The sequence below is a fragment of the Vidua macroura genome, chromosome 2 (genome assembly GCF_024509145.1).
Source record: "Vidua macroura isolate BioBank_ID:100142 chromosome 2, ASM2450914v1, whole genome shotgun sequence".
Classification (NCBI taxonomy): Eukaryota; Metazoa; Chordata; class Aves; order Passeriformes; family Viduidae; genus Vidua; species Vidua macroura.
In genome coordinates this window covers 20,013,504-20,039,110 of record NC_071572.1, presented here as the reverse complement: position 1 = coordinate 20,039,110, position 25,607 = coordinate 20,013,504, and the positions used below count along the sequence as shown (strand labels likewise).

Below are 25,607 nucleotides of genomic sequence, written 5' to 3'. Positions count from 1 at the left end.
TAGAAGGACTTTTAAAAAATAAATTAAACACTTTTGTGGAGTTCAACCTCTTTCCAGTGAGAAACTTTAATATGTAAATGTCTCTACAGATTGCTAGTTCTTCATGATTCTTATGATTCTTCATAAATTGCAGTGACAGAATATTCTTCATAAATACCAGACAGTGATGTAGATTACCAAATCAAAAGTCCTTGGAAAAGAAAAGAAAAAAAAAAAAAAGGGAAAAACCAAACCAACCAAGCAAACAAAAAACCCCAATCAAAACAACCCACAAACCCACCACTTTTGTACAAGTCATACAGAGGAGAGCATGGTTCAAATACAGTTTTTTGCTTTCTGTGTGCTCACTTGAAATTGGCTCTCATTTGTGGTGAGGATGTCATGAGTAGCACTGCACAATGTATGATGTGCAAGAAGGGTGGGATGCTGTAACTGGAGATGGACAGGAATGGGTGCAGAGACAAGTGCAGGTTGGGCTGTTCCTAGCCAGCAAATACCTAAAGCTGACTAAATCTTTCATTGAATTTGGAGGAGAGGTGCATAGGGCTACTTACGAATCCAGAGGACAGAGAACTGGCTCTGCTGAATTTTTGCTCCAAACAGGACTGGGTGATTTTTGTAACGCTTTCAGTAACATTGTGCTGTTAGTGGCTTGGTAACAGGAATGTGTTTTGGGCTGGCCCAGAACCTGCTGGGCTTGGTGTACCTTCTCTGCCAGTTCCACAGTGGGTTAAAGCTGACCTTAGCCAGAGCCTTCTGTTGATAGCACCAGCGTGGTTGTGTTGATCTGGAAGACTTTTATCAAGTTCTCCTGTCCTGATGTCCTGTCCTGGTGGTGCTTGGGTGGGAGGTGAGGTGGTGTGGTGAGGGGGGTGGCTCATGATAATGTGCAACAGAAGTACCTAACAAGTTGTTACTTTGAGTAAGACATGCTTCATCCCTTGTTGGGGCCTTAAGCTGTAAATGTCAGCTGGTGCTTGTCTCCCATGCATTGTGCTACTGTTACTCTGCTGAAACTGTCAATGCTTCCATGCTGTCTTAAGTTTGTAAGCATGAGCAGAAGAAAATAAAATACTTTTCCCACTTTTGAAGTGCCATCTCTTTATCGTTGCTTTCCTGCTTTGAGGACAGTCATTGAACCTTAAGCAAAAGAGGGTAAAAGTTCTCTGTGCAGTGAAGAAACTGCACTTCACAAGTCTGTTTAGTGGTTTTCTGTAGGGCTCAAAGGAAAACAACCTCAAGTTAGGAGGTATTGTTAAAGTGTTGAAGCCTTTTCTATGCAGTTCTTGAACGTTACTGCTTGTGCACGTACTTTAAAGGATTGGTAGCTGCTATACCTACTTGCCTGTGCAAAACCCAGTGCATAGCATAATTTTGTTGGTATACTTACATGAAAGTGACTGCTGAGTTGCTATTTATTGTGTGGCTGGTGATTCAGGGAAGGGTGGCAAAGAAGGTTGAACACTGCTTCCTCCTTCCCCCAGTCAGTTTTCAAAGTAATTCACCAAGAGTTTGAAAAAAAACAGTGGTCTGAGTGAGCTAGAAAACACTGGTTCTTTTTGATAATGCCTCTCAGACTGTAAATAAAAGCTGCTATTATGTGATGGTATAAACAGTATGCTTTGAGACTTTGTATTAAGAGACAAATGAGAACAAAACCTCTCATTGTGTTATCAGATAACTTTAAAAAAGAATTAGTCTCTGTGTTTGTTTTCAACCTATTGTATATTCAGTAGGTAAATCTGAAAAGCTTAGGATATCATGTGTACATATGTGAATTAATGTAAGGCTTCCTTTAGGAAGGAATTACTCTACCAGAAAAACATTTAGTAACAATGCAATTGGTTTATACTTAGTCTTGTCACAGAGCAATTAGCCACAAACTTCCTTCCTTAATTCTTCCACAGAAAATCTCCGGTTAGTCCTATTCTCTGCTTTTAACTTTAAGTTAGAAGAAAAATCAGTGAACTGCATTTGTGCTGTTTTGCTGCTAGCTTTGATACAATACATGTTTCTTGTTTAATTTTGAAGAAGTTGCCTTGAGTGATGTTGTTCTCACTTTTTTTTTCTCCATGGCAGCTGTAACTCTGCGAGGAGACAGTGGTAGAAGATCGGAGAGGAGAGCCAGGCGAGTTTCAGCATGTCTCTCAGATCATTCACTGGCTAGTGACAGTGGCGTGTTTGAAGCTTTAAGCAAAAGGTCAGGTGTATAAATGCATAGTAAGCTGGAAATGCTCCTGTTCTGCCACACAGCCCAAAAGAATTAGTTGTGAATTTATGTGTAAGCTTTCAAAATTGCTACTTATTAGTAACATAAAACTATTAGATTGCATGTTTTAAAGGAAAGAAGCTTTTTACGTGCAGTCCACTGTCATCTTCAAGTGCCAGGTCCCTTTTGCTTTTTTCTCTCTGACATTTTAACATTGTATCTCCCTTGAAAGTAGTTTTCTCATCCTGTTAGTCATAAATCAATAATTTTATTTCAACCATCTGCAACAAAATAAAATTATACAGAGTGTGACTTACAATTTTGAGTATCATATGATAAAAGTATAACTTCAAGGAAGAAATATACAAACTGCCAAAAGCCTAAAAATATGTAGGTTGACCAAATGATTGAAGGATGTAGAAGGACATATTACTTAATACAACTGTTTTAACATGGGAAGCAGTGACTGGGAAGAAGATACGGTTTGGAGGATGCTAAAGATACGGTTTGGAGGATGCTAAAGGATGCTAAATGGAAGACAAAAGAAATACTAAAATAACCTAAATATCCTGAAAGAATAATTCTAAAACCTCAATGTTTACAATTGTGAATTACTACTATATGTTTTTATATAGATGTCTCAATTCCTTCTACATTATCAGTCCCTTCTGTATTGCCAAATAATTGCTTATATCCACAAATCACAGAATAAATGTTAACTCATCATTTAGCAGCTTAGGTCACTATGTAGTTTACAGTACTTTCTCTTCCTGCAGGAATGAAGATCTGGAAGAGCCTGTTTATGGTGATGCTGCCAGTAATGAAGAACCACAAATACATGTTGGATTTCTGTGAGTAATTACTTCTCTCTCTCCATGTCAACTCTACAGGAATTGCTCACTACTTTTCTTGCTTATGATTTTTACCTTTTAATAAACTAAATCATGGTGGGAATTTTTAAGAAGTTTCTGAACTGACAGCCAAAGTTCAATGGATGCACAGATTAGTCAGTTACGTGCCACTTTGTGTTGGGGATATGGCTTAACCAAAGTTCATTCAGTGTCCTTTCAATGCTGACTGATAAAAGGGCCTTCATTACTTCTTTCAGTAGCATTTATTTTCTTTGTCTGGGCCTTTAATGTGGGTATGGGTATAGGGATATCTCTCTGTAAGCGAGATCATCTTATGCCAGATAAAGGAGGATTACCTTAGGAAAATCACAGGTGAAGAGACACAAATACAGTACAGCCCCAGCTGTACAATACATCTTTGAAATCCTGTGCCTATGGCATGCTGTTGTTGGTAGTGGGAGTAGTCTGGGGAAGAGCAAATCATTGTCATACAAGACAGGATATCATATCTTAGCCCTGCAGAATCCTCTCTGCCCCTTGGAAGCTAATTCCTAAGAATGGAAGTTTTTAAAATATCAACAAAGTTTGTTAGTGGCATTTCAAAATTTGTGCTGATGTGAAAGAGTGGAATTTTTAAATTTGTTTTCAATAGCCCATGAAAATAATGCAGATGGATTTGGCTGATGTAACTGATATGTTGTTACACATGGACACAGACAAATGCACATGGTGTAGCTGTTTAAAGTAAGGAATGTATTTGATAAAACTTGTTTGCTGTCAAGAGGCATAGGAAGGCCACTTGTTATTTTCAATAACAAATAATGTTTAATTTGCTTAGTTCTATTAACTTTGTTACTGTAGCTAATGTTCTTGATTGAAACTGATTTGTGCAAGAAATTTGTTTAATAAAATCTGCTTTTACATTCTTTAAATCTGTTTAGTCTTCATCTTTATTTCTTAAGCAAAGTATCAGTGATTGATGACTAACACTGAAAATTTATTTTCCAGGCATGACAGTGGAAGTGAATGTCTGCTAGTCCATGTATTACAGCTGAAGAACTTTACTAGTCTAGTTGTTAAAGAAAACTGCAAAATGTAAGCTTAAATTTCACCCAGAGTGATCATTGCTTGTTTTATGCTGCAGTTATAAATACCATAGATTTATTTGGCTTCATTCAGAATTAAGCCATTTCTGGAGAAGATGGTATGTCTTAATTTCTGTGAGGAAAGGGTTAATTTTATGGTCACAAAGTATCCCTTTTATACAACTAATGTTACAATATTCAGGTAACAAGTGTAGTCTCTGTGTTCTTTCATGTTTATTATGCAGAGCAAAGTTTGTTCAAAAATATCTGTGATATTCCAGAGTAAGCTTAGTGTATTTTTCTCAATACCTGTGGCAACATCTATATTAATCAGAAGAGGTATACATTGCCTTTTATCTTTAAGAAAGAAAACCACACCAGAAAACATGCTAACAACAACAAAGGATCTGCAGGCTTTTGTGGCCTGTACAGCTCTCCTTGAGTATCCATGAGACACCTTCTGATAAGACAACTACAAGCTGAGAATCAGTACAAAAGATAGAATTTTTTAACCTCTGACAGCTTGTGCTACTTTTTCAAATTTTGTATCACATCTAGAACATAGCTTATTCTAGTAAATGTTTCTAGTTAGTTTATTCTAGTAAATGTTTCTTAAATAATCAGTGTTGTCATAAAGCATGGTTTTATCTAGAGATATGTATCTTAACATATTTGAAAGAAATTCAACATGTACAAATTGTTGATCTTTATCTCTGGGAGAGGTTGTTTAAAAGCAGAAAAATAGCAGAGGTATGATAACATTATTGTATTGTAAAATAAGTCATTTGGTGGGAGGTGTTAAATTGAAATACATCTCCCTGAATGAATTGCTCTTTGTTGAGAACTTCATGCTAACTCTGAAAAACTGCAGTGGAAATTTTTCATGTAGGTTAGTACATTAGTGTTGGGTTTTTGCTCTGTTTTGGTGTGAGTGCAAGGGGACATGATAGGAAAAAATATGAGTATTGTGTATTACTCAGCCATGATGCCTTGTCATCAGAAAAATAAATAAGTGTCATCTGAAGAAGGCAGTAAAGTAGAGTCACCAAAAAAGAGGTTAGTCCAGAGGGTTTGTTGGACATTGTTGTCAAGGCAACCAGGCATCTAAATTACTCAAAATGAAGTTCTGTTCTTCAAACTTCTCAACCCTACCTTTGCTGGAATCAAGAAGTTGCATTGCTGCAGAGTGAATTGATTAGTCTAGTCAAAAAGTAAGCTTCTATTACCAAAAAGCAGAAGCAGCTTTTATCAAACTCCTCTGTGCAACTGTACATTGATTGAATCAGGTGCTGTGGCAGCTGGGGGAAGTTTGCCTGCGGCAGCCAGGGAGCAGAGGAGCTGGATCTCTGCCTTTTCACAGGACAAGAATTTGTTTAACTGATGTTCCACAGTCCAGTGCATTGCAGTTACTCCACAAGGAGCTCTTCCAGTTGTCCTCTAACCATTTATTTGCCTGCCAGTGTCAGCCCCTCTTTGGTGGTGGTGGCATAACAGTTCCTGCAGCCATGTGTCAACTTGAGTGAACCTCTGAGCTGGAGCGGGTTTTTTTTAATCCTGAAGGCTTTGTGGGTTTTAGTTAGGTTCGTTTTTTAACTCAGATAAATTTTCTAATCTGGGTCACAACACAGTTGCATGAAACTGTTTGCTGGCATGAGTAAAGGAATAGGATATTTTAGGGGCTTGGAAAGCAGTCAGGACAGGGAGGACATGGAAACAATTCTCTAAGTAGCTCTGCTGCTTATGCTGTCAGAAGAAAATGGTTGTTGGTTTTGTTTTTGGCTTGGAGTCTTCAATGATATGGTAGCACATATTTAAATTTGTCTTTTGAGACTAGATAGATGCAGTGACTGCAGATTTCTTTTGCCATCTGAATTTCTTAATTTCTTAAGGAAGGAAAAAGGTTGAAAAAGTGGGTGGAAGGAAGAAATGGTTCAGTGACACGGGACAATTGAATTGCCTAAACATAGGCATGTGTTTCCATTTGAAATAGCATAGCATAACACCTGGCCTCCAGCTGCTGCTGCTCAGAGGGAGGCTCTGTGTAGCTCTCCTATAGGTCCTCTTATCATTGCTAACTCATTTTAGATGCCTTGGATACCTCAGGGCAGTTCAAGTGCCAATTGATGCCTCTGCTTAAGCAACAAGTTAAAAAAAAAGTGTTTGTTAAAAAAATACAGCATTTTGAGATCAGCTTTGCAGATCTTCTATGTTAGAATGCAAAGTAAATTCTGGTGATGAGGAGATCTTAAGGCAGACTCTTAATGTAGAAGTTCAACTGATGTTTTTGCTTAGCATGATTTTGAGAAATGCAAAATGGCTTTCTTTGTCTGAATTGTGCTATTTGTCTATTTTGCTGTTCCCAGTCATGTGAGAGTTTATTTGCCACCACTTGAGTCAGGCACACCAACCACTTACTGCTCGAGAGCTTTGGAATTCCAAACTCCGTTAATATTTAATGAAGTGTTCCAAATCCCCATGCACTCAAGTGTTTTGAAATTAAAATCACTGCAGCTGTATATCTGTTCAGTTGATCATCAGCAACAAGAAGAACTATTGGTAAGTGGATCTGTTTCTTAAAAGCCATGTGATAGGAGAAACTAAAGTTACCTGAGGAATTATTTTTTAAGATTAAAAAGAGAACCTAATTTTTCCATAAGAAGTTCTGATAGAGTTACATGTTAATGTGTCCATTTGTTCACAGATATAAATATAGTTCTGTAAATAAAAAGGTGAGATTTTAAAAAAGACTTCATCTGACAGCTTTTAGACTACAGTTTCCTCAAGACTTAGGTTTCTGCATGATACTATTATGCCGGTGTTCAGAATCTGTTCTATTCAAACAGGTTCCCTGTAAAAAAATAACAAATACAGACACCTTGTTATTATATAACACTGGGTGAAGAGGACTACTATTACATCAGTCTTAACTTTGTTGCAGGATAATAGTGGCCCTGGAACAGTTCTGTTACCTCAGCCTTTACTTTAAACTGATTGAGATATCATGTGCTAACTTCGGGTGTGTTAAATGTTAGCTTCATTTAGCTATTGTCAAATACAAATATGTATAACTAAATCTGCCTTGGGGCTGATATCCTGGCTATTTTGAAGTGAGTGGGCCCTCTTTACAGTGGGAGCTTAAATGGGTTAGTGAGAAAAACTTTTAAGCCTATCAAAGAAGTTAAGAGGTATAGGCATCTCACTGTCATGCTGGGCTGTGGATAAGAGGTATTTATTTGAGCAAATCTGGTCAAGAATGTGTTTGTTAATCCACCTTTAAATCTAAGTAGCATCTCATATAAACAGAGGTCTTAATGTTGATAGAAATGGACCCAAGATCTTGTCTGCAGTAGGAAGTTTTGTCTACAATGTAACTAAAGAGAAAGCATCTCAAGAACAGGCTGGATATATTGGTGTAAAATGCTTTATACTGGTATATCCTGTTCCTCTGGGAAGCTAAATAGCTATTTAAATGTAAAGTATCTTTCTATGGAAACAAATGCATCTAAGTTTAGGGTGCTTTTACTCTAACTGCTGTTATTGAGTTGCCAAAACAAAATAGATCTTCAGGTTGTCTAGGTAGGGATTTTTTTCTCTGTCATGGTCTTAAATTGGTTATGTCAGAAGTATCTTTGTCATTATGTATATTACATATTATGTATACGTAATTGGTACATACAAATTGGTACAGAAAATCTTTACCTATGTACTTGGTAACATAGTTTAAGGTAATTTAACTATACTATTCAAAAATAGAGAAACAATGCCAGTTTCTTCAGATAGATGCATTGAAGTATTTCAACATTATGATCATTGTTCTCTTCAGCTGTAATTTGAGAATGAGCATTTTCTCACATCAAGACATCATTTGTTACCTGCTACCTGTCTTCGGAGCTGCTGTGATGGTGCCTGTCGACAAGGGCTGTGTCTTTCAAAATGTCTCCCACTGAAATTACAATTTTTCCCATCTATTTAACAATGCATATATTTCTCAAATTCTTAATGACTGCTTTCTTTTCAATTAGGTTATGCCAGTATAATATTTTCCTAAGTGCAAAAGCCAGACTGGAGTTTATCCTAATATATAAATACTTGTACCTAACAGGGAAAAAAAAAAATCTGGCAAATAGTTCAGTTAGAAAGAAATAAATATACTACACTTGTTGGGATTGTATTTCCATTTCCTCAGCCTTTTTCTCTTATACCTTCTGTGGCTGAAAGATCTTCTTCTGTCTTAAGCTGGCTTATTTCTTCCCTGGTGGCCTTGTCAATGTTGAGATAAGGGAATTGTTATTTTTCATGATTATCATATGTAGTTCATGTTCAAACATAAAAGAAGTATGAATGCCTTTCTTGCAATCACCTGGCATTGCTGCTTCAATCCCAATTTCTCATCTTTTACAGCCCTGACCAGTTATTCCCTGTGTCTTAATTAATTTGATTTCTTCTTCAGTGTACCTTTTTTTGCATTTTTTGTTTTAATTTTGGAACATCTGTCCCATTTTTAGCATGATTTTTAAATCGTGAGTGTTTTCTCATAAAGAGACATGTCTGTCGGACATCACAGAGATATTCATAAATACTTTTACTGTTCTGCCATCCAGGTTGTTAACAAATCCATCAGAACAGGCATGTGATACAGCTCTAGCAGACCCGCCTTGGTTTCTTCATCCTTTTGAGTAAGCTCCAAATCTTGAGATGGACATGAAATATTAATTAGTCCTTTCAGTACTAATAATTCTTAATTGAGTTTGATGATGACTTTCTACTCACCAGCATTCAATCAGTCAGGAATTACTGACTCCCTTTGTAGAGGCAGCTTCCTTGGCAGACTCGTTTAGCTGCCTAATAAATGCAGTGTATAGGGCAGTGTCAGGTGTCTTAAGAGTTAGCCTGTGTTTCTTCCAATATTGCTGGCAGTACAACAGCTTTACTCTCTACCTCCTAAACTAAACTCAGGGTGTCTTAAACATCATCCAACTCTGATGCAAAAGTGTCAGTATTTCATACATATTTATATCTTCCACTGCATCAGAGCAAGTAGATAATTAGAAGACATCTATGTCGTACAGAAAAAAGAAAGGGTATCTCTGTAGCCTGTGATATATTGGCATGAAATTACTTTCTCAGTAACATGCAGTATTCCCATGTCACATTATTTTGTTAGGCTATTGTCCTCTATGCACCTGTTTAAACAGAGCCCCAGGGAACATCTGTCTTGGAAAAACAATTCAATAATTTTTTAAATTATAGTTTTCTACTTAACCGTTTCTTTACCTGCTAAAAGTTGAATGCACATTCTGTCTACATTTCCTACTGCCTTTGTTGTTAGAATCATTGTATACAGTTACTTGATTTGTGAGAGATGAAAGCCATTTTTACAGGACTTTTCCAGTGATACGAAAGAAGACATGTTTAGCATGTGGTTCATAAGCATGGAAATAGCTTATGCTATTGCTGCAGAGATAGCCAGGGAAACAAAAAACAGTACTTAAAGGCTGACTGATATAAAACCATTGGTGGGTCCAGCTAGAGAACTGATTGAAAAAAAACCAAATAAATAAAATAGGCAGCATGGATTTGTTCACAGCTGTTTCTCATTTAGGTGAACACCACTGAGAAATTTCTTACATGAGTTCTCTCTGATGGAGTAGGGCTACTTCAAAGTTTGAAATACTTTTAGTGAGAAGCCTCCATTAAAACTATTTTTGCCTGAATCTGGGAGATGCAAGGATGGCCTGGAAAGTAGAAAAATAACTTTATAGACCATTTGACTACCTTATGACATAAATAGACAGGGAAAAAAATTGGTTTACACAACATTTTCATTTCCTTTTGAAAGATGTCTCTGAGGGCCAGAGAATGGAAGGGTATCAGAATACAGTTATCTCAAAAGCCCCTCAAAGTAATATTATTAAAGTGATATTAATTAAAAAAAATATAGAAATCAGATTCGTAGTTGGGAAGGTTTTAAAAATAAAATATTAATAGCTATCAGATGTCAGTTATAAAAACATCAGTCATACAAATTTTTTCAACTTAAAAAAATTACTATCTACTCCAGTTCTTCCTAGTAGTAAAGAAGAGGCAACAAATTCAGAATCTTAAACATCATAACACAACAGAACAAAACTGTCTCTTTTTAAGAGACAGTATTATTTGGTGAAGTGGGAGTTTTACAATGTAAGTAAAATACTCTTTAAGTGAGAAGGTGTCCATCCTGCAGGGTATATGTATCTTATTGTGGTCAATGCTTTTTGTTTTTTTACAGGGCATTGCTCAGATAAACCTGACTGATGCAGAGAGTTCTGGTGAGATGCAGCTTCACTGGTACCCTGTTCAGATTTTCACTGGTTCAGAGCCCCAGAGAACAAAGACCAAAAACCAATGTGAAGAGAGTATTCCTCAGTCTTCTGGAAATGTAACTACAGTTAAAACAGTATGGCTCTAAAAAAGTGATTTGTTTACTTTGTTTGATCAGCAGGGTGATTGTGATCTTGCCTTGGGTGCAGGTTTTTGAGTTATCACAGGAAGGAAATAATTTAACTCTTGGGGCAAGAGCTAGATTTTAGAAGAGTAATTGAAAACTAGATCATGTCTGGGCAGGTGCTTGAAGTAGTACCCTGTATGCATGTTTCCAGTCCAGCTAAAACACATGAAAAATTTCTGCCACTGCACTGGAAGAGGTTGCCAAGAAAGGTTGTGCAATTTTCATCCTTGAAGATGTTTTCAGCCCTTGACTGGGCTCTGGGCAGCCTGACTTTGCTATGATGCCTTGCTTGCTTTGGGCAGCCACATAAGATTAGGTGACCTCCAGAGGTCTCTTTTGATCTAACTTGGTGGATGATGATCCACAGTCAAGTCAAGTCTGCCCAGTTTCTGTGACAAGTTGAACACCACATACTTTTGATTGTTAAGATTCAAGACAGAGTTTTTTGGTTGTGGTGTGGTTTGGTTTTTTGTTTTGTTTTTTAAGGAATATATGATGGCTTTGTTTTTATTTTTTCTTTGAATAATTCACATTAAATACTTTGGTTTGTTCAAACAGATTTAATTAAAGTCTAATTTACCTTTCAGGATGCAGTGACAGCCCTGTTAGCTAGGACCACTGCCCAGCTGGAAGCTGTTGAGAGAGAGCTGGCAGAAGAGAGAGTGAAACTGGAGTACACAGAGGAGGAAATCTTGGAGATGGAAAGAAAGGAAGATCAGGCAGAAGCCATATCAGAAAGGTAAAAACTGTTTAAATACCTCATCAAACAGATAATAACGAATAGTTCCTCTAAGATATTTACACTATGGGTATAGTCTGAAATAAAGTAGGAAAACTTCTGAGATTTGCTCCCTTTTAGTGCTACAAGTATAAAATTCTGTTATGTCATGGTCCACAAACAGGAGGCAACCTTATTTGAATAGCTGGTTGAATTTAGGGAATTTGGGGAGTGGGAAAACAATATATCAAACATAAACTTTGCTAGGGAGGCAACTGTAATGAGTTTGTAACAACCCTGTATTAAGAAAAAGTAAATAAAATTTAGTGGTGACACAAAACATTGTTAGAGTTAGGGTTGCAATTTCATTCCTAATGATACCTGGTTTGTTACATGACTTTTCTTGTTCTTTTTGTTATTGCTTTCTTAGTATTGTTATAAAGACCAGAACACATGCCTTAAGAAAATTCAGGAAGGTGAATTTTATTCCATGAAATGTATTTCCTTATTTGCATTTGCAGAAATGCAAGTGTGCTATGTTCTCCTGATGAAAAGACTGTATTTTTATTGAAGAAATAATACTCTTAAGTTATAAACTGGCTTAGATAATTACATAAATGTAATGCATAATTGCATGGGGTTTTTTAACACCTGCAAAATTACTGTGATGTTCTGACTTTAGGAGTTGGCAAGCAGAATCTGTTGACAGTGGATGCAGTAACTGCACCCAGACTAGTCCTCCTTATCCAGAGCCGTTTTGCGGGGATCCATTAGCTGGACACATGTTTGCAGCTCCAGCAGGCCAGTACAGTTCTGGGAAAATGCAGCCTCCACCACTAAAGGTAATGAGAGAAGATACTGCAGCATGAAAACTGCCACCCTGCCTGGCACAGTGAGCTACTGCTGTGCCTGCAGTTTGAGTCTGAGTTGGACAGGAGAGAAGAGAGTCAGCAATGGCATTGGTAACTCTGTATGAGCACTGACTTTGTGACAGCTGTATGACTACGGAGTTGGTAGAAGTTCACTCTTTAAGGCTGGGTTTTTTTTGTTTTCTTACTACTTACTTCTGAACAGAATTTGGTTCTTATATCAAAAGGCAATTTAGTTTTACTGTGGCCTTTATCTAATCTATAAATAGGCATTTGTATCAATTTCTGCATTTACCTGAAATTTTAACAGAAAAGATCATGATCAAATTCCAGTGCTCTTATTTCCATAAGAATTTTGAAAGGAATTGTAAAGAAAGAAATTTTAGGGCTTGCATTACTATATCAGTTTTACAATAACATGGAATAATTGTGCTGAAACTGATGTATTTATAATCTTTTGTAGTCAAGATATGAGACACTGGAAATAATCCTTCACGAGCTGAAATCAACAGACTTCCATTGAAGTAGAGGAACATTATTTGTTTGTGGCACCTTTAGGGAAGATCACACCTCTTATGGAGGAGTGAGTTTTCTGAAAGTTTGGAAGCTTTGTTAGAGTAGAGTATTCTGTCTTTCTGAATATTTTAGTATTCTTGTATAATCGTGTGAACAGTCTTTCAGTTCCTTTTTTCTTCCTTGTCTTCATTTAAGTTCCTCTAGTTTTAAGGTGGTTGCTTCAGAGTCACTGTGCTTACTAAAAGGTGACTCAGTTTTCTTCTGTTGAGGCTGGATATCAGGTGGTAGTTTGGGTAATGCCCAATTGCCAATCCTGAATGCAGTCCTTGTGCTCTGCAGCTGTGATATAACTGCATCTCATAATTGTTACTGCTTCAGCAAAGGCTTCTGAAAGGTAATCCCACAATTTTGAATGTCCCAGTTTTAAAACTTTTACAAAAGTGAGGTGATACATCCTCTCGGTGCTCATTAAAATTTGAATCTAGCTAGCAGGGCCAGTTGTTTACTTTTGATATTGTTGAAATGTCTGATTGTCTTTGCTAGGAGAGAGAAAATAAGGAAGAAATAAAAAAATGTCCTTTGTTGAAATTTTAGGTGGATAAGGAAACTAACACTGAGGATCTGTTTCCTGAAGAAGTTGCTATTCTTCCAAAAGAGAGAACCAGCCGCAGGCCACGGGGTTCTGCTTTTGTTCGCAGTAGCACAATTGTTCGTTCCCAGACCTTTTCACCTGGAGCACGAAGTCAATATGTTTGCAGAGTGAGTAAAGCTTGAAAAGGAAGAGGGGGAAGGGGTCTCCACACACAAGTATATTATATGTTTTTGATAATTTCACTATAAGATTTCATTGCATTTATAAGAAACATATATTACTTTTTAATACTGAATAACTTTTTAATAATGAATAGTCTTTAATTGAACTTAAACAGTGCAGTGGGGAAGAGCTTCCCTGACTCTTAAAAAGAGTTTTTACTTGGATGGATATAATTTGAAATTTAAGAATATATGATAAATTAGGCATTAAACTCTTTTCCCTGGCAACCTTAGATGTTAGCTGTGGGTGGTTGATTTTACAATGCTATCTAATGAGGTGTATAAGCAGTTAGCTTAGAAGCCGTGTTGAATTTTCACATACATAAAAGTTTGAAAAAGGGCACTGAATGCTTAATCTTAGGGTCATTGCATAAATATTCATATGCCTCTGACTGCTGTCATGAATATCAGTCATAAGGTGCTTGTTATTGTGGGACATAGGATTCCTGGGTGCACTGGTGCAAGTAATTGAGGACCAGCACAGCAGTTTTCAAGGTCACATTTATTGTTTGCTGTGTTCAGTGGCAGAAGACTTATAAGCAGTTGGCTCATGGTATTGCAGATGGATACATGGGTATTGGTTTTGCAATATTATCATAGCTTTGATTGTACTCTTTCATAAGCTTCTGAGAGCTTGAGTTTGAAAGTTCAGGAAATTATTTTTAAATTCTGTGCTCACTTAACCTGCACTTACTTAAAATCAGATGCAGGGAGAAAGTGGGAGACTGTATTGTTTGTACCCACGACAGTAAATGTTTTCGGATGAAATATTATTGCTTTTGAGTCCTCTCTCTCTCTTTTTTTTAGGTTAGATTGTCTCAGATATTTAGTAGAATTGTTGGTGAAACTTACCTGTAAAACATGATGGTTTGTAAGTTTTCTTGAATTATTGTAACCATCATATGAGTATTATTATATATTAATGTTTATAAATAACTGAAAAAAATTGATTTCTTAAAACAAGATAGTCTCAGTGTATTTTAAAAAAGAAATCTCACTGTATTTAAAAAAGAAAAATGTCAAAAAAAAAAAAACAAAACAAAAAAAAAAAAACCCCACCAAATTTCTTAATGAAGATGATCTTGCAAACAACCTTTATTTTCATTGTCTTTTCTAATCAGCTGTATCGCAGTGACAGTGACAGTTCAACCCTGCCAAGGAAGTCCCCTTTTGTTCGGAATACCTTGGAGAGGAGGACTCTGCGGTATAAGCAGGTATGCCTAGGAAAATGACCTTTAGCTTTCATTAAGTTGCTAGAACAATGGTACTTTTATACTTCAGAGCTTTAGATGTCTGCAGGTACATTCTGATACTTTTAGGAAATGTACAAAACTTCTGCAATGTAATTGGGGCAGGGTGCATGTTTTGGGTTTGGTTTGGACTTTCTAAGCTAAAAGGTAGACATAAAGAAGTTAAAGTTGTGATCAATTGTAAAGGAGGGAAAAATGTGGCAGACAAAAATTAGTTTAATGGGGACTGAATTTATATGATTATATTATTATTTATATTGATTGATTTAGATGTAAAGTTTCTTTCAAAATCTTTCAAATCTAGTTTATGATGCAGGGTGCAGGTTCAAAGATGTGTATGTGAATGTGGCATTAAGACATACGTCTCCCCTCCCATACAGCCTAATAAATAATAGTATTTCAGGACCAAGTATTCAGGAATGAATAGGTTAAGCACTCTTTTTGCCCCCATGCCATTCCTCATGCTGTCAAACAAGTGGGCAGAGAAGGGCAGATGAGGCATTAATGTTGTGTATATAAATGACATAAAATGTAATCTGGTCAGCAGAAGTTAATGCCTTGCTGGTGTAGGCAGGTAGACAGCCATGCCTCCCATTTTGATTCAGAATGTTTCTTAAAACCAATATTGAATGAAGCCCTTTAAGAGGAGTCTTGTTCAGTACAGTATTTTTCTGATGTCATGATGTCATTGAGTTTTTCTCATTGCATCTCTTTTATTATCATCCTAACATGGAATTTTAGTCCATAAACTTCATTAGGTTCATGTGTAAGTTGAAAGGAAACTGTAAAAGGAAGTAGTAGAAAGTATTAATTCAAAAATTTAGCTGTAGGGGTTTTCTGTACCATGCATTATCTAGCCTCTTCTGGGGGATGTAAATAATCTCCAAAAGTTCATGTGGAAAAGACTTTGTGTGTGGAGTAAGTACAGCAACTGTATGGTCTATAGAGCTAAATACAGACCAGTAAACTATGTTGAGAGTAATATATTGTGCATTTTATTTGAATCCTAATAACTCAACAGTCCTGCAGATCATCTTTGGCTGAAGTTATGGCAAGGACATCCTTAGACCTGGAGCTGGATCTCCAGGCATCCAGAACTCGACAGAGACAGCTGAATGAGGAGATATGTGTTTTAAGAGAGTTGAGACAGCGTCTGGAAGATGCCCAGCTCCGAGGGCAGACAGATTTACCCCACTGGGTCCTTCGGGATGAGAGATTCCGAAACTTGTTGAAGGAAGCGGAAAGGCAGGTATGGTAAAATGATACAAGAACTCAGTTTGCTCAGAAACTTCTTGTTTCAAAATGTCTTCATTTTTGATAAGATGTCTAAAGAACTGTTTGTACAGAATCTCAAACAGTGAATGTTTCTTTTATATTCTTGAAGCTAGCACAATAAAAATTATTTATTTGTTGCTCACTTGTTTTTGTTTAGGTATTTCTTATTGTAACTTTAATAATTTTCTTTCTTCTGGTATTTAAAAGAAATTTTGCTGATTTGATATTTATTCTTTTACAAGTATTTAGAATGTTCCCCAAGTATGTAGGTTTTTTTTTCCTGTTTTTGGAGAAAGAAGTTGTAGAAAAAGATGGCAAAACTGCTCAACAGACAAAATTTACATTGGATTATCAGAGACAAAAACTGAGCCCAAATTTATAGTAAGGTCATGTTTGACAAGTTATAGTAAGATCTTGTTTGACTTGTGCAGTAAATTTTGTTAATTTATTACATGTCTTTCTGAAGAGCATTAGTAATTGAAACAACTCAATCTTTTGCATTTATAGTTCTTAGTTGATCAGCTATTTCAGACAGTGTACTAGTGTGGTTTCACTGTGGTGGGTGGAGAAAAAATCCATTCTTTAACTGTGAATATTCTTGTGTTTTATTTATTCACCTGCCCATTTTAAGCATTATGTTCTTGTTTTCAGACCAGACAGACCAAATTTGAACATCACCAAGAGCAAGCAGCTGAAAAGATGCTAAAGAAAGCATCAAAAGAAATATACCAGTTGCGTGGGCAAAATCAGAAAGAACCTATTCAGGTGCAGACTTTTAGGTAAGTGGTAATGCATACTGAAATAGCATAGTAACAGTTCATTAGTCAGGTTAGAGCTTTCTGAAGCATTTAGCTTAAATTTTGTGTCTCTTTTGATTTTAATCAGAAGTAATTAACCACTAATTTTAGACTGTATCTGGATTTGGACACGAGACCTTTCTGAATGCTTTGTTCTGCAAAGAGCCAAAGCTAAGGTAAAATTGCAGTGTTGCAATTCTAGTGTACATGACATTAAGAAAAAAAAAAGCTTCAAATATAAACATAGCTTAGGTGATTCTTCCAACTTAGCCTAGTTGCTATGAAGTCCAGTTCTTCAATACAAGCCTGTGGGCATAAATAATCTGTTTAATGTAATACATATAAATTGCTAATAACACACTCTCCCTAAAAATTACTCAATAATACTGGAATTTTCTTTCAATAAGCCTTTCCTTTGAGAGTTGCCATCTTTTTCCCCCCCCTTCTTTTTTGTAGACATTATTTGCAAAACATACAAGGGTGAAACTTCGCATTGCAAAACTTGTCCCATGAAACTTTTTTATGATTAACTATGACTGAAGTTCAGTGAGTTGTAGAAAGCTTCCACACAGGTTTTCAAAAATAGTAATTGTCTTCAATGGAATGTTGCCAGAAGTATATAGTGAGGTTTAGTAGCTTTTGGAAGTTTGTTGTACTCAAATAAAAGACCGGTTCGGTACATAAATAACAAATAGTAACCATTAACCAGAGTAAAGAAACCATGTTCTTGTGGGGAGAAGGGGGAACGTAGGCATAATTTTATTTACTTCTTTTTTCTCTTGTTTTGATCACAGAGAGAAGATAGCTTTTTTTACAAGACCAAGGATTAACATACCTCCTCTGCCAGCTGATGATGTATGACATGTTGCATTGTAAACATGAAGTATTTATCGCTTTTATTTTAATGAAGTTCTTAGATTAGACAAGTTTCTTTAAAAAAAAAAATTGTGCAAAAGCTAATATACACGTTTTGTAAAAAATAAAAAAAGTTAAAAAAAGTAAGCATAAACAAAAACATATATATAAATATATATACATATATTTTATAATAGCGACTGCAACAAGGCTTGGTTTTTCCTTGTTGTGAAACTGACATCTCTGAAGACAACTTATTTTATAAAAGATCGACTATCCTGTTAAGAGCGTGTACAGTTTTTATGCTGTTTTATTTGACTTAAAGGCTGGAAGACAGAAACAAAGTGAGTTCAGGCAAATTCACTGTAGTGTAATTTATTTATAGTGCCTTTTTTCCTTGAAGGAAAATACCTACTTTAAGATGTATTTTAAGACTGAAATTTTGTTCCTCAGTATTTGTCATACAGTAGAATGGAACCATTGAGCTGGTTTTGTTTCTGATACCTGAAATGAAAATACTATGTTCTAAAATTGTCACTTTTTCAGCTTTATTATCTGTAGCTTATTATGTACATTGTATTCTTTAGCACTGTCTGTGTTATAGCAAAATATTATCACCTGCAATGTGTTTAACACTAATTAGAAGTGATGCTAAACATTGCAGAATTCATTTGCATGTTCTTACTGTGCACTAATAGATTGTTTTAATTTCTGTTGTGTCTAAAGTATCTTTATATTCTTAACTAGATCCTCAGTTTAAACGGGGGAAGGAAAAGGGTGACAGGTCTTTGTTTTGCTGTTTAATGAAAAGGGAACTTAAGGAGCAGTTTGAGCTAGCTGTGTGGAAAGCCTGCTAATGGACTATTACAGTAATTTCTACAGTTCTACAGATTCTCATCTGATTCAGGAAAGCACAGATGTTCTGATTTCAGAAAGCAGCTGCTTTAAGTAAGGGTGCTTAAACACATGTTCATCCTAAAGCATGTGCTTTGTAGTTACTGCAAACAAGTTCTGTTGAGCAGTGACACTTTCCAGGAGGAAGGTGTATAATTCTGGGAGGTACAGCTCACTTGATTGCTAGTTGGACCAGCTAAATTCTGGTAAGAAATAATTTTATTTGCAGCCATCCATTTTAATGAAAGACTGTCACCCTAAATTCCCGAGAATGCCAGTTTTGTGTCCTTGAATCCTGCAAGCATGTAAAAATACTTCTTTACTAAGCTACTATAATAGAGTTTCTCATATTTTCCTAATTATACATTACCTGCAAAGAGAGGTGCCCAACACAAAACTGACTTTGCAAATTAGTGGAATATCCCCAAAGGAAGATCATGTTGTCTCTTAAAGATCAAATTGATTCCAGATTTTTCTATGTCAGGAAATCAGAACAAAGGCCAAAAAACAAACAGACCTATCAGAATATTTTCAAATATTCTGTAAGTAAGTTTTCTTTGTGAGTTTCAAGAACTTAGAGTCTGTTACCTTGTCAAAGGTCACGAAAACCTGGAAGAGAAATTGAATTACTTTTACTTATCCACACTGAGGCAAAAAGTAATGGGGAAAAAAGATTGTAAGCATAAATGTTAACTAACACAAACATTTAAAGTAGTATTTCCTGTTTCCTAATATGGCCTATAGTCATTACAGGCATCAAGTGTTGCGATCATATAGCAATTTATATGAAATTGAAGTATATTTAGCATTTATTGTGCTATTCATCCTGAAGCCTGTTTTGCCTGTAAGTTTTGGTGGGTGTACATTGAGTTCCTTGGGCACAACTAGACTTATTCAGAAACTATGCAGATAAAAACAAATCATGTGAGAAATTTTTAGTGTTTGGGTAAAAGTCTAGGGCCAGCAAACTTTTCAGTGCTCATTACTTTAAAAGACCAGTTAGTCAGAATTTTGTTACTCATTTCCAGGGAGGCTGTCACACAGTAGTGTTTATCCAATGTTACCATGCAGTGAGACCAGAAGTGCTTGCTGTATATTAAGAACAGACAACACCATATTCCTGTGAGGCTGGTCAGGTACTGGAAGGGGTTGTGCAGAGAGGTGGAGCACTCTGTCCATAGTGTGGATGAGGACGCAACTGGATATAACCCCGAGCATCCTGGTCACATTAGGCCTGCTTTGAGCAGGGATTAGGGTAGGGACCTTGTTACCCTAAATTGTTCTGTGACTATAACCAAGGGGCAGTGTCCAGTGGTCTCTCTGTCAGGGGGTTTTTAAATTGTGACCGCTGTGAGATGTTGTCGATGTATCTTGTGGGTCTGTGATTCTGACTGCTATAATGAGCTCTGTCTTGATGTGGTAATGAGTTATCATATTCAGTATTCATCTCTCTTGTTTTTGTCACAGTTCTGTATGATTGTGTCATTTTTGTATTATTTGAAAGTATTTCTTCTATAAAATAAAATAATTTGCCATAAACAGAAAAAGGATTTTCTTGTATGTCAAAGATGTTTATAGAATCTTCTATATATGCCACATTCCTGATGATTTAATGAAAAAAATTAGTATTTTGAATAACACTGTAATTTAGGTTAATGTTATGAGTTTTCAAATAAAGGTAAGAGAGAAAATCTGGGAAACCGAAGATCTAGAGATCTTAAGACCTGAAAGAGATGCAGAGTGTAAGGAATGGCAGATATGTTTTTCTATGTGCTTATCACTCATGATAAGTTGACAGCTGTATCAGAAGTTCATAGTTGAATATTCCCAGAATTCTTGGGTAGCTCCACTTAAAGCATGTTGAACTGCCTTTTTTTCATAACAAACATTTGCACTTTCTAAACTAGTATGGAAAGCAAGTTGACATTATTAGTTCTGTAATATCTTACTTATGACTAATTCCAAGGTGGAAACCACTCAAAAGAGTACTGGTTGACTTTTTTTTTTAAGGCTGTTGCTAACTGCTGCTTTCACAAAGGAAACGTTAAATCTGCATAATTACAGAGCGGCCATTTCTCAGTTTCTGTCTGCAACCCTGCAAGCTGCAGGAGTACAGGCAAAATCATAGCAAGGACATGTGACTCCTGTCTCTCCAGTATTTGCAAGGCATCAAGGGTATGACAGAGTTTAGGTTATTTTTAAACAGTCTGCTCGAAATAGGCATTTGGAACAGCAGCCGTCCCTGTCTCGCTGCCGTCAGGAGCAACATCAGAAGCTATAATGGGTACGTCGGGTTGGGTTTTCTCTTGTAAGAATGAAGTCTTATTTGTATTTCTTACTGCAGTTCTTCTAAGCACTTTGCAGGACCTAAAGGTAAGTGCAGTATAAAAAGAATAATTTATTTTTAATGGGTTAGATGAACTATGTCTTTTGCTTTCAGTGGATGTAAAACTGAAGTTTGAATTTTTGGGGAAGAGGGCCCATCACAGCTTGTTTTGACTCCAACCTCCTTTATGACTATAGTGTTGTACATCTTTGAGAGGAATAAGCATTTGCAGAGAGACTTGAGAAACTGCAGGCTAACAAAAGCAAGAACAGCCTTGTCTAAAACATCATGTGAAGAATAATTTTTTTTCTTTGAGATCACTCAATTGACTGAGTAGCAGCATTGGAAGAAAATACCAAGGAGTAAAGTTGATTTGGTTTTGGAATCTGTAAATGTCACTTAAATCATTTGCTTGTACTTGGAAAATCTCCATATTCTTCGATTACAAAGCTTCTTAGGAGCTGGTTCTGATTGCTTACAATTTCTGAAAATCTCTTATATTTGAGCATAGATATTTATTGTGTTTTCAATAGAGAATCACATATTCTGTCCCTTTAGTTTGTCTGCAGTTTGACCATCCAACTAAAAATGTACATGCAGTAGGAGATTTAATGAGATCAGCTGGTAATAGACAAGATAAAACTAGGAAATTAATTTAGGAAAATCTGTTCAGGAAAAAAATGTAGGATTGAGACCCTAACCCTCACTTGTTAAGCACACAAAATTACTATTCTGTGTCTAGGGCACAATGTTTGTGTTCAGTGTGTATCTTTGGCATAGAACTTCCCAGGTGTAAGTGTTTCACCAAGTAAATGCTACTTCCTGTTTTCCTTATTTTCTTCTCATAAACTGATTGAAGGAAATTGCAGTTGTATTATCAAGAACATAAATCAAGTGCTCAGTGTTTAGCTTCCTTCACAAATTCAATTGGCCTATTAATACTGATTTTAATGGACACAAAGAATAGACGCTGGCAGGAAGCTGGCACTTATATCACTTTTCCACATTTCACTGATGTGGTTATGAAGGCCTGGGGCTGTTACTGATCTATGAGTGGTAGAGGATTATGATCTGCAGTCCAGAAGGGCATAATCAATCCTTTTTTCTAAAGGCATGATTCTTGCTCCAGAAAGGTGTGGGAACTTCAGATGAAGCAAGCTAAGTGTTTAAATTTCTCAGAAAAATCCATCGTGTGGCTTTGCATGGGGAGTTCCTATCAGAAATATATGGCACATCCATAAATTACTGCTCAAGCACACTGGGACAAAAAGGTCTTCCAGAACTTAATTCCTTTGACTTTGGTGTGGAAGTCACTTACGTGCCTTCAGTCACCTATGGGTATTTTCATGGGTGCTTGGGCAAGACCGACCTTTACTCAGCTGTTGCATCTACTTGGAAATACAAAGCCCCTGCCTGGTTACCTGTAGGGGTAAAACCAGTCTGCACAATATTCAAATACAGAAATGTGAGCAGTAAGGGGAATGTCCTGAAATACAACACACTGCACATGTGCAAACATGTACAGGGTCTTCAGAAAGAACAGTTACAACCTCTGCCTTGCAGAATACAGCCCTAGTGGCTTGTACAAAATTCTTACCTTCTTGTAGAAATCAAATACACGGCGAAGTATGATAAAATTCCTAAACACTCCCCTTGCCCCTCAAAAAACACAACCCCCCCCCCAAAAACAACAACTAAAAAAAACCCAAGATTACAGTTGAGATGCTATACACAGTTAACCAAAATGTGAAAGGCTTATTGCATTTTCAAAAAAGTATTTTAGGAAGTTCTAGGTTTTCAATATTTGGGAAAGCTTAAGCAGATGTTTTGGAAAGGAAAAGTAGCCTGGCGTATAGTAGAGGATCTTTCAAGGAGTGACAGTTGCATTGAAGAAAAGGCAGGAGATGGATGGATGGATGGGATGGATGGATGGATGGATGGATGGAAAAATTAAGAAGTAAAGATAACAAGAATGAAACCTTTGAGGGAGGCTTGCGGAGCATGAATATGACACAGAACATGGAGGGAAGTCAATTTGAATAAGCTTGAAATGCAGTGCCAGAAAAATGCAAGGGATGGTGAAAATGCAGTTTGTCTCATTTCCAAGCTGCTGTGATTACATGTTTCACAGAGCAGCAACCTGGCCTGCAGAGCCACCAGGAATACTTGCTGGCATGCACGCAGCATACTTCCTATGCTTTTTCCTTGTGAAAAAATGTGAATGTTTTTGCTGTTGCATAAAAAATACACAGAACGACTGATTAGTGGAGGTTAGGGAGGGAAAAAAGCAGCGTGTGTTCCAGTGGTGACAGAACAGGCAGGGCAGGGTAAAGAGGTTTGCGGTTTAATCCCGCAGGATTGCAGGCTGGTGCGTCTCACCCGATCAGATATCCTATAGACAGAGGATGCAGTCACATGATTGTTACTGCTTCCTCCCCATGACATCACTGCTGGTGCAGCCATACCACCCAAGGAAGGATGCTATTAAAATCATTGGGATTGAGCTAAATGATGTTGCATTGCAGGTAAGCAACATAATTCTTTGAAAAAAATGATTTGCCAGTTGCTCTTGTGCTGCAGTCGTAGAACTCCAGCTCCGTCAGGCAGAGTTTCTGCTGGAAAATAAAGCAGCACATTTTCTCTGCAAGCAGAGGGTTTGCAGGTGCAGAGGCTGCCTGCTGGCTCTGTGCTGATCTCCAGGCTGGCATCTCCAGTAGAAATGCTGCCAGATGGAGCTTTATAACTAAAGAAGGCCCTTTGTTCCTTGTACTTTCCAATGGCTCCTTCGGGTGTCTGCAGAATTCTGCATTTACATGAGCAGCCATCATCATTTACTCACGCAAAGAGAGCAGCAATAGTGTTTTGCTTGCATCCCCTCCCTTTTTTTTTCCCCTGGATGTTTAAAGAAGTTGCTGTTGTGACTAAGCTTATAAAGGAATGAGGATTAACTTGCTTGAGGGGTTAAGCGGTGTATTTGGGGAAAGAGGCTTTTCCTTTATTGTTAATTTTTGCTGATGTGGTTTCAAAGCACCTTGTCTGACAGGTTTCCTGCATAATTTGCTGTAGTAAAAGGTCAGTTTTTCCTTGTCCTATATAAATGTGAAAAATCCTTTTCCACAAGGAATGTAGGTGACAGCAAGCAGATTTTTGCTCCCTTGGAAAATGCTGATCACCAAAAGGCTGAAAAATCCATGGCGAATCATGCTTTTGGACTTAATGTTTGTGGAAGCAAAGTCCAGAGTCTGTTTTCCTGGTGTGGATGTTTAATTATGTGCTCTGTACAAATATATGAATATATCTGGAAAAGAAAAAAATGGTGACTCCTGTGGGGATTTTTTTCTGTATAGCTTTTAAAATATATTTTAGTGGTTTAAAATTCTTCAGTTTTTTACACTTTAATGCAAATATTATAATATGAGAAACTAAATTAATTTTGAGCTTATACTAGTCAGTAAAGAAAATTACATATTTTTTAACATTTGTGATAAATAATTCTGTGCCTTTGGCAGAGAACGGAGGATGACTAAGCTGCAGCTTCATCAGGCAGAGAGTCAGGTGACTTTTTACTCCTGGTCTACAGGAAGTTTTTTTTTATTCTTCCAAATCCTGTTCTTTGTTCAAATAGTTTTTTGCCATTTTTGGAAAAATGTGAAAATTTGGCACGCCTAGAATCTCCGTGTGCTCACCCATACATTAAGGGGGATATTTTGGATCTCCCTTGCTGAAGTAGTCTGTATGTCCTAGGGATGGGTGAATTCTGGTTTCCAGTGATCAGGTATGCAGTTGTGTCAGGATCAGAAAATAAGGTGTGGCGGGGTGGGGAAAGTAGATAATGAATTATCGAAGTACAAAAAGACAATGGTTGTTCTAAACTGAAAAGAAAAAAAAAAATTATTTTTCTCCAACAGAACCTCTCCTGTTTCTTCAAGACTGAGCCTCTAAAGTGATAGAAATGCAAACCTGTTGCTGTATGAGGTGATGGAGGCAGGGAGCAAATTGCATCCTGTCAGTGCCAATGCTGGGTTGCTTCTCCTTGGTTCCCTCTGGAGTCAAGGCTGGCTCAGTTCTCTCCAGCACTGGCTGTGAGCCGAGCTGTGCTCTTACCCACCAGGCTCACCAAGACTTGGCTCTTTGCCTGTGCAAGGAGCACAGCAGGGCTGCCATGCTTGGGTTCTACAGGTGTGAGGTGTTCCCCCCCTCCTCTGGATCATATGGAAGTGCCCTATGGAAATATGTGCCAGGCAGTGGTTCTCCTGGTCTCTCAATTTGAGTCAGACATCTTCTGTGCAGGAAGACAGGGCACCAGCCTGTTAGGTATGCTGGAGGCCCTTGGAAATTAAGGACTTAAGTGCCCTAAGAGTTACTTAGCATAAAAGGATCCCAGGGTCATCCCCAGCTGGAAGGGGCTCTCCCTGGCAGCACTGGGATGCCATGCCAGGGCTCCAGCACATGGCTACAAGAGTGCTCAGCCCCTGTGCCCATAGGGACACATTGTACCTTTTCGAGGGTAGTAGCTGGTAGCTTTTAAACAGGGACCAGAGAAGAAGGAGATGGAGAGTGTTGACCCTGGGTTAGAGAATTTCCTATCTGCCTGAACAGAACAGGCTCCTCTGGAGCACTGTAACCTCCTGAGGCTAGAAACTGCTTCATCATGAAGCTGTT

The 25,607-nt window shown here is 37.2% G+C and overlaps 2 protein-coding genes across 2 annotated transcripts in view; both read left to right on the top strand.

The window, feature by feature from the left end:
• Nucleotides 1-20,160, top strand: part of WWC3 (WWC family member 3) — a 98,298-nt gene extending 78,138 nt beyond the window's left edge. The window contains exons 12-23 of the mRNA XM_053970959.1: nucleotides 2,080-2,200; nucleotides 2,986-3,060; nucleotides 4,069-4,155; nucleotides 6,509-6,701; nucleotides 10,414-10,581; nucleotides 11,220-11,371; nucleotides 12,033-12,192; nucleotides 13,330-13,494; nucleotides 14,670-14,762; nucleotides 15,820-16,047; nucleotides 16,725-16,852; nucleotides 17,665-20,160. Coding sequence (XP_053826934.1) covers nucleotides 2,080-2,200; nucleotides 2,986-3,060; nucleotides 4,069-4,155; nucleotides 6,509-6,701; nucleotides 10,414-10,581; nucleotides 11,220-11,371; nucleotides 12,033-12,192; nucleotides 13,330-13,494; nucleotides 14,670-14,762; nucleotides 15,820-16,047; nucleotides 16,725-16,852; nucleotides 17,665-17,731 — 1,637 coding nt within the window. The 3' untranslated portion in view covers nucleotides 17,732-20,160. The remainder of the gene's footprint in view (nucleotides 1-2,079; nucleotides 2,201-2,985; nucleotides 3,061-4,068; nucleotides 4,156-6,508; nucleotides 6,702-10,413; nucleotides 10,582-11,219; nucleotides 11,372-12,032; nucleotides 12,193-13,329; nucleotides 13,495-14,669; nucleotides 14,763-15,819; nucleotides 16,048-16,724; nucleotides 16,853-17,664) is intronic.
• A 3,242-nt stretch (nucleotides 20,161-23,402) lies between these two features.
• CLCN4 (chloride voltage-gated channel 4) overlaps nucleotides 23,403-25,607 on the top strand; it is a 41,592-nt gene continuing 39,387 nt past the window's right edge. The window contains exon 1 of the mRNA XM_053971527.1: nucleotides 23,403-23,470. The gene's annotated coding sequence lies outside the window, so the exon portion shown is untranslated. The remainder of the gene's footprint in view (nucleotides 23,471-25,607) is intronic.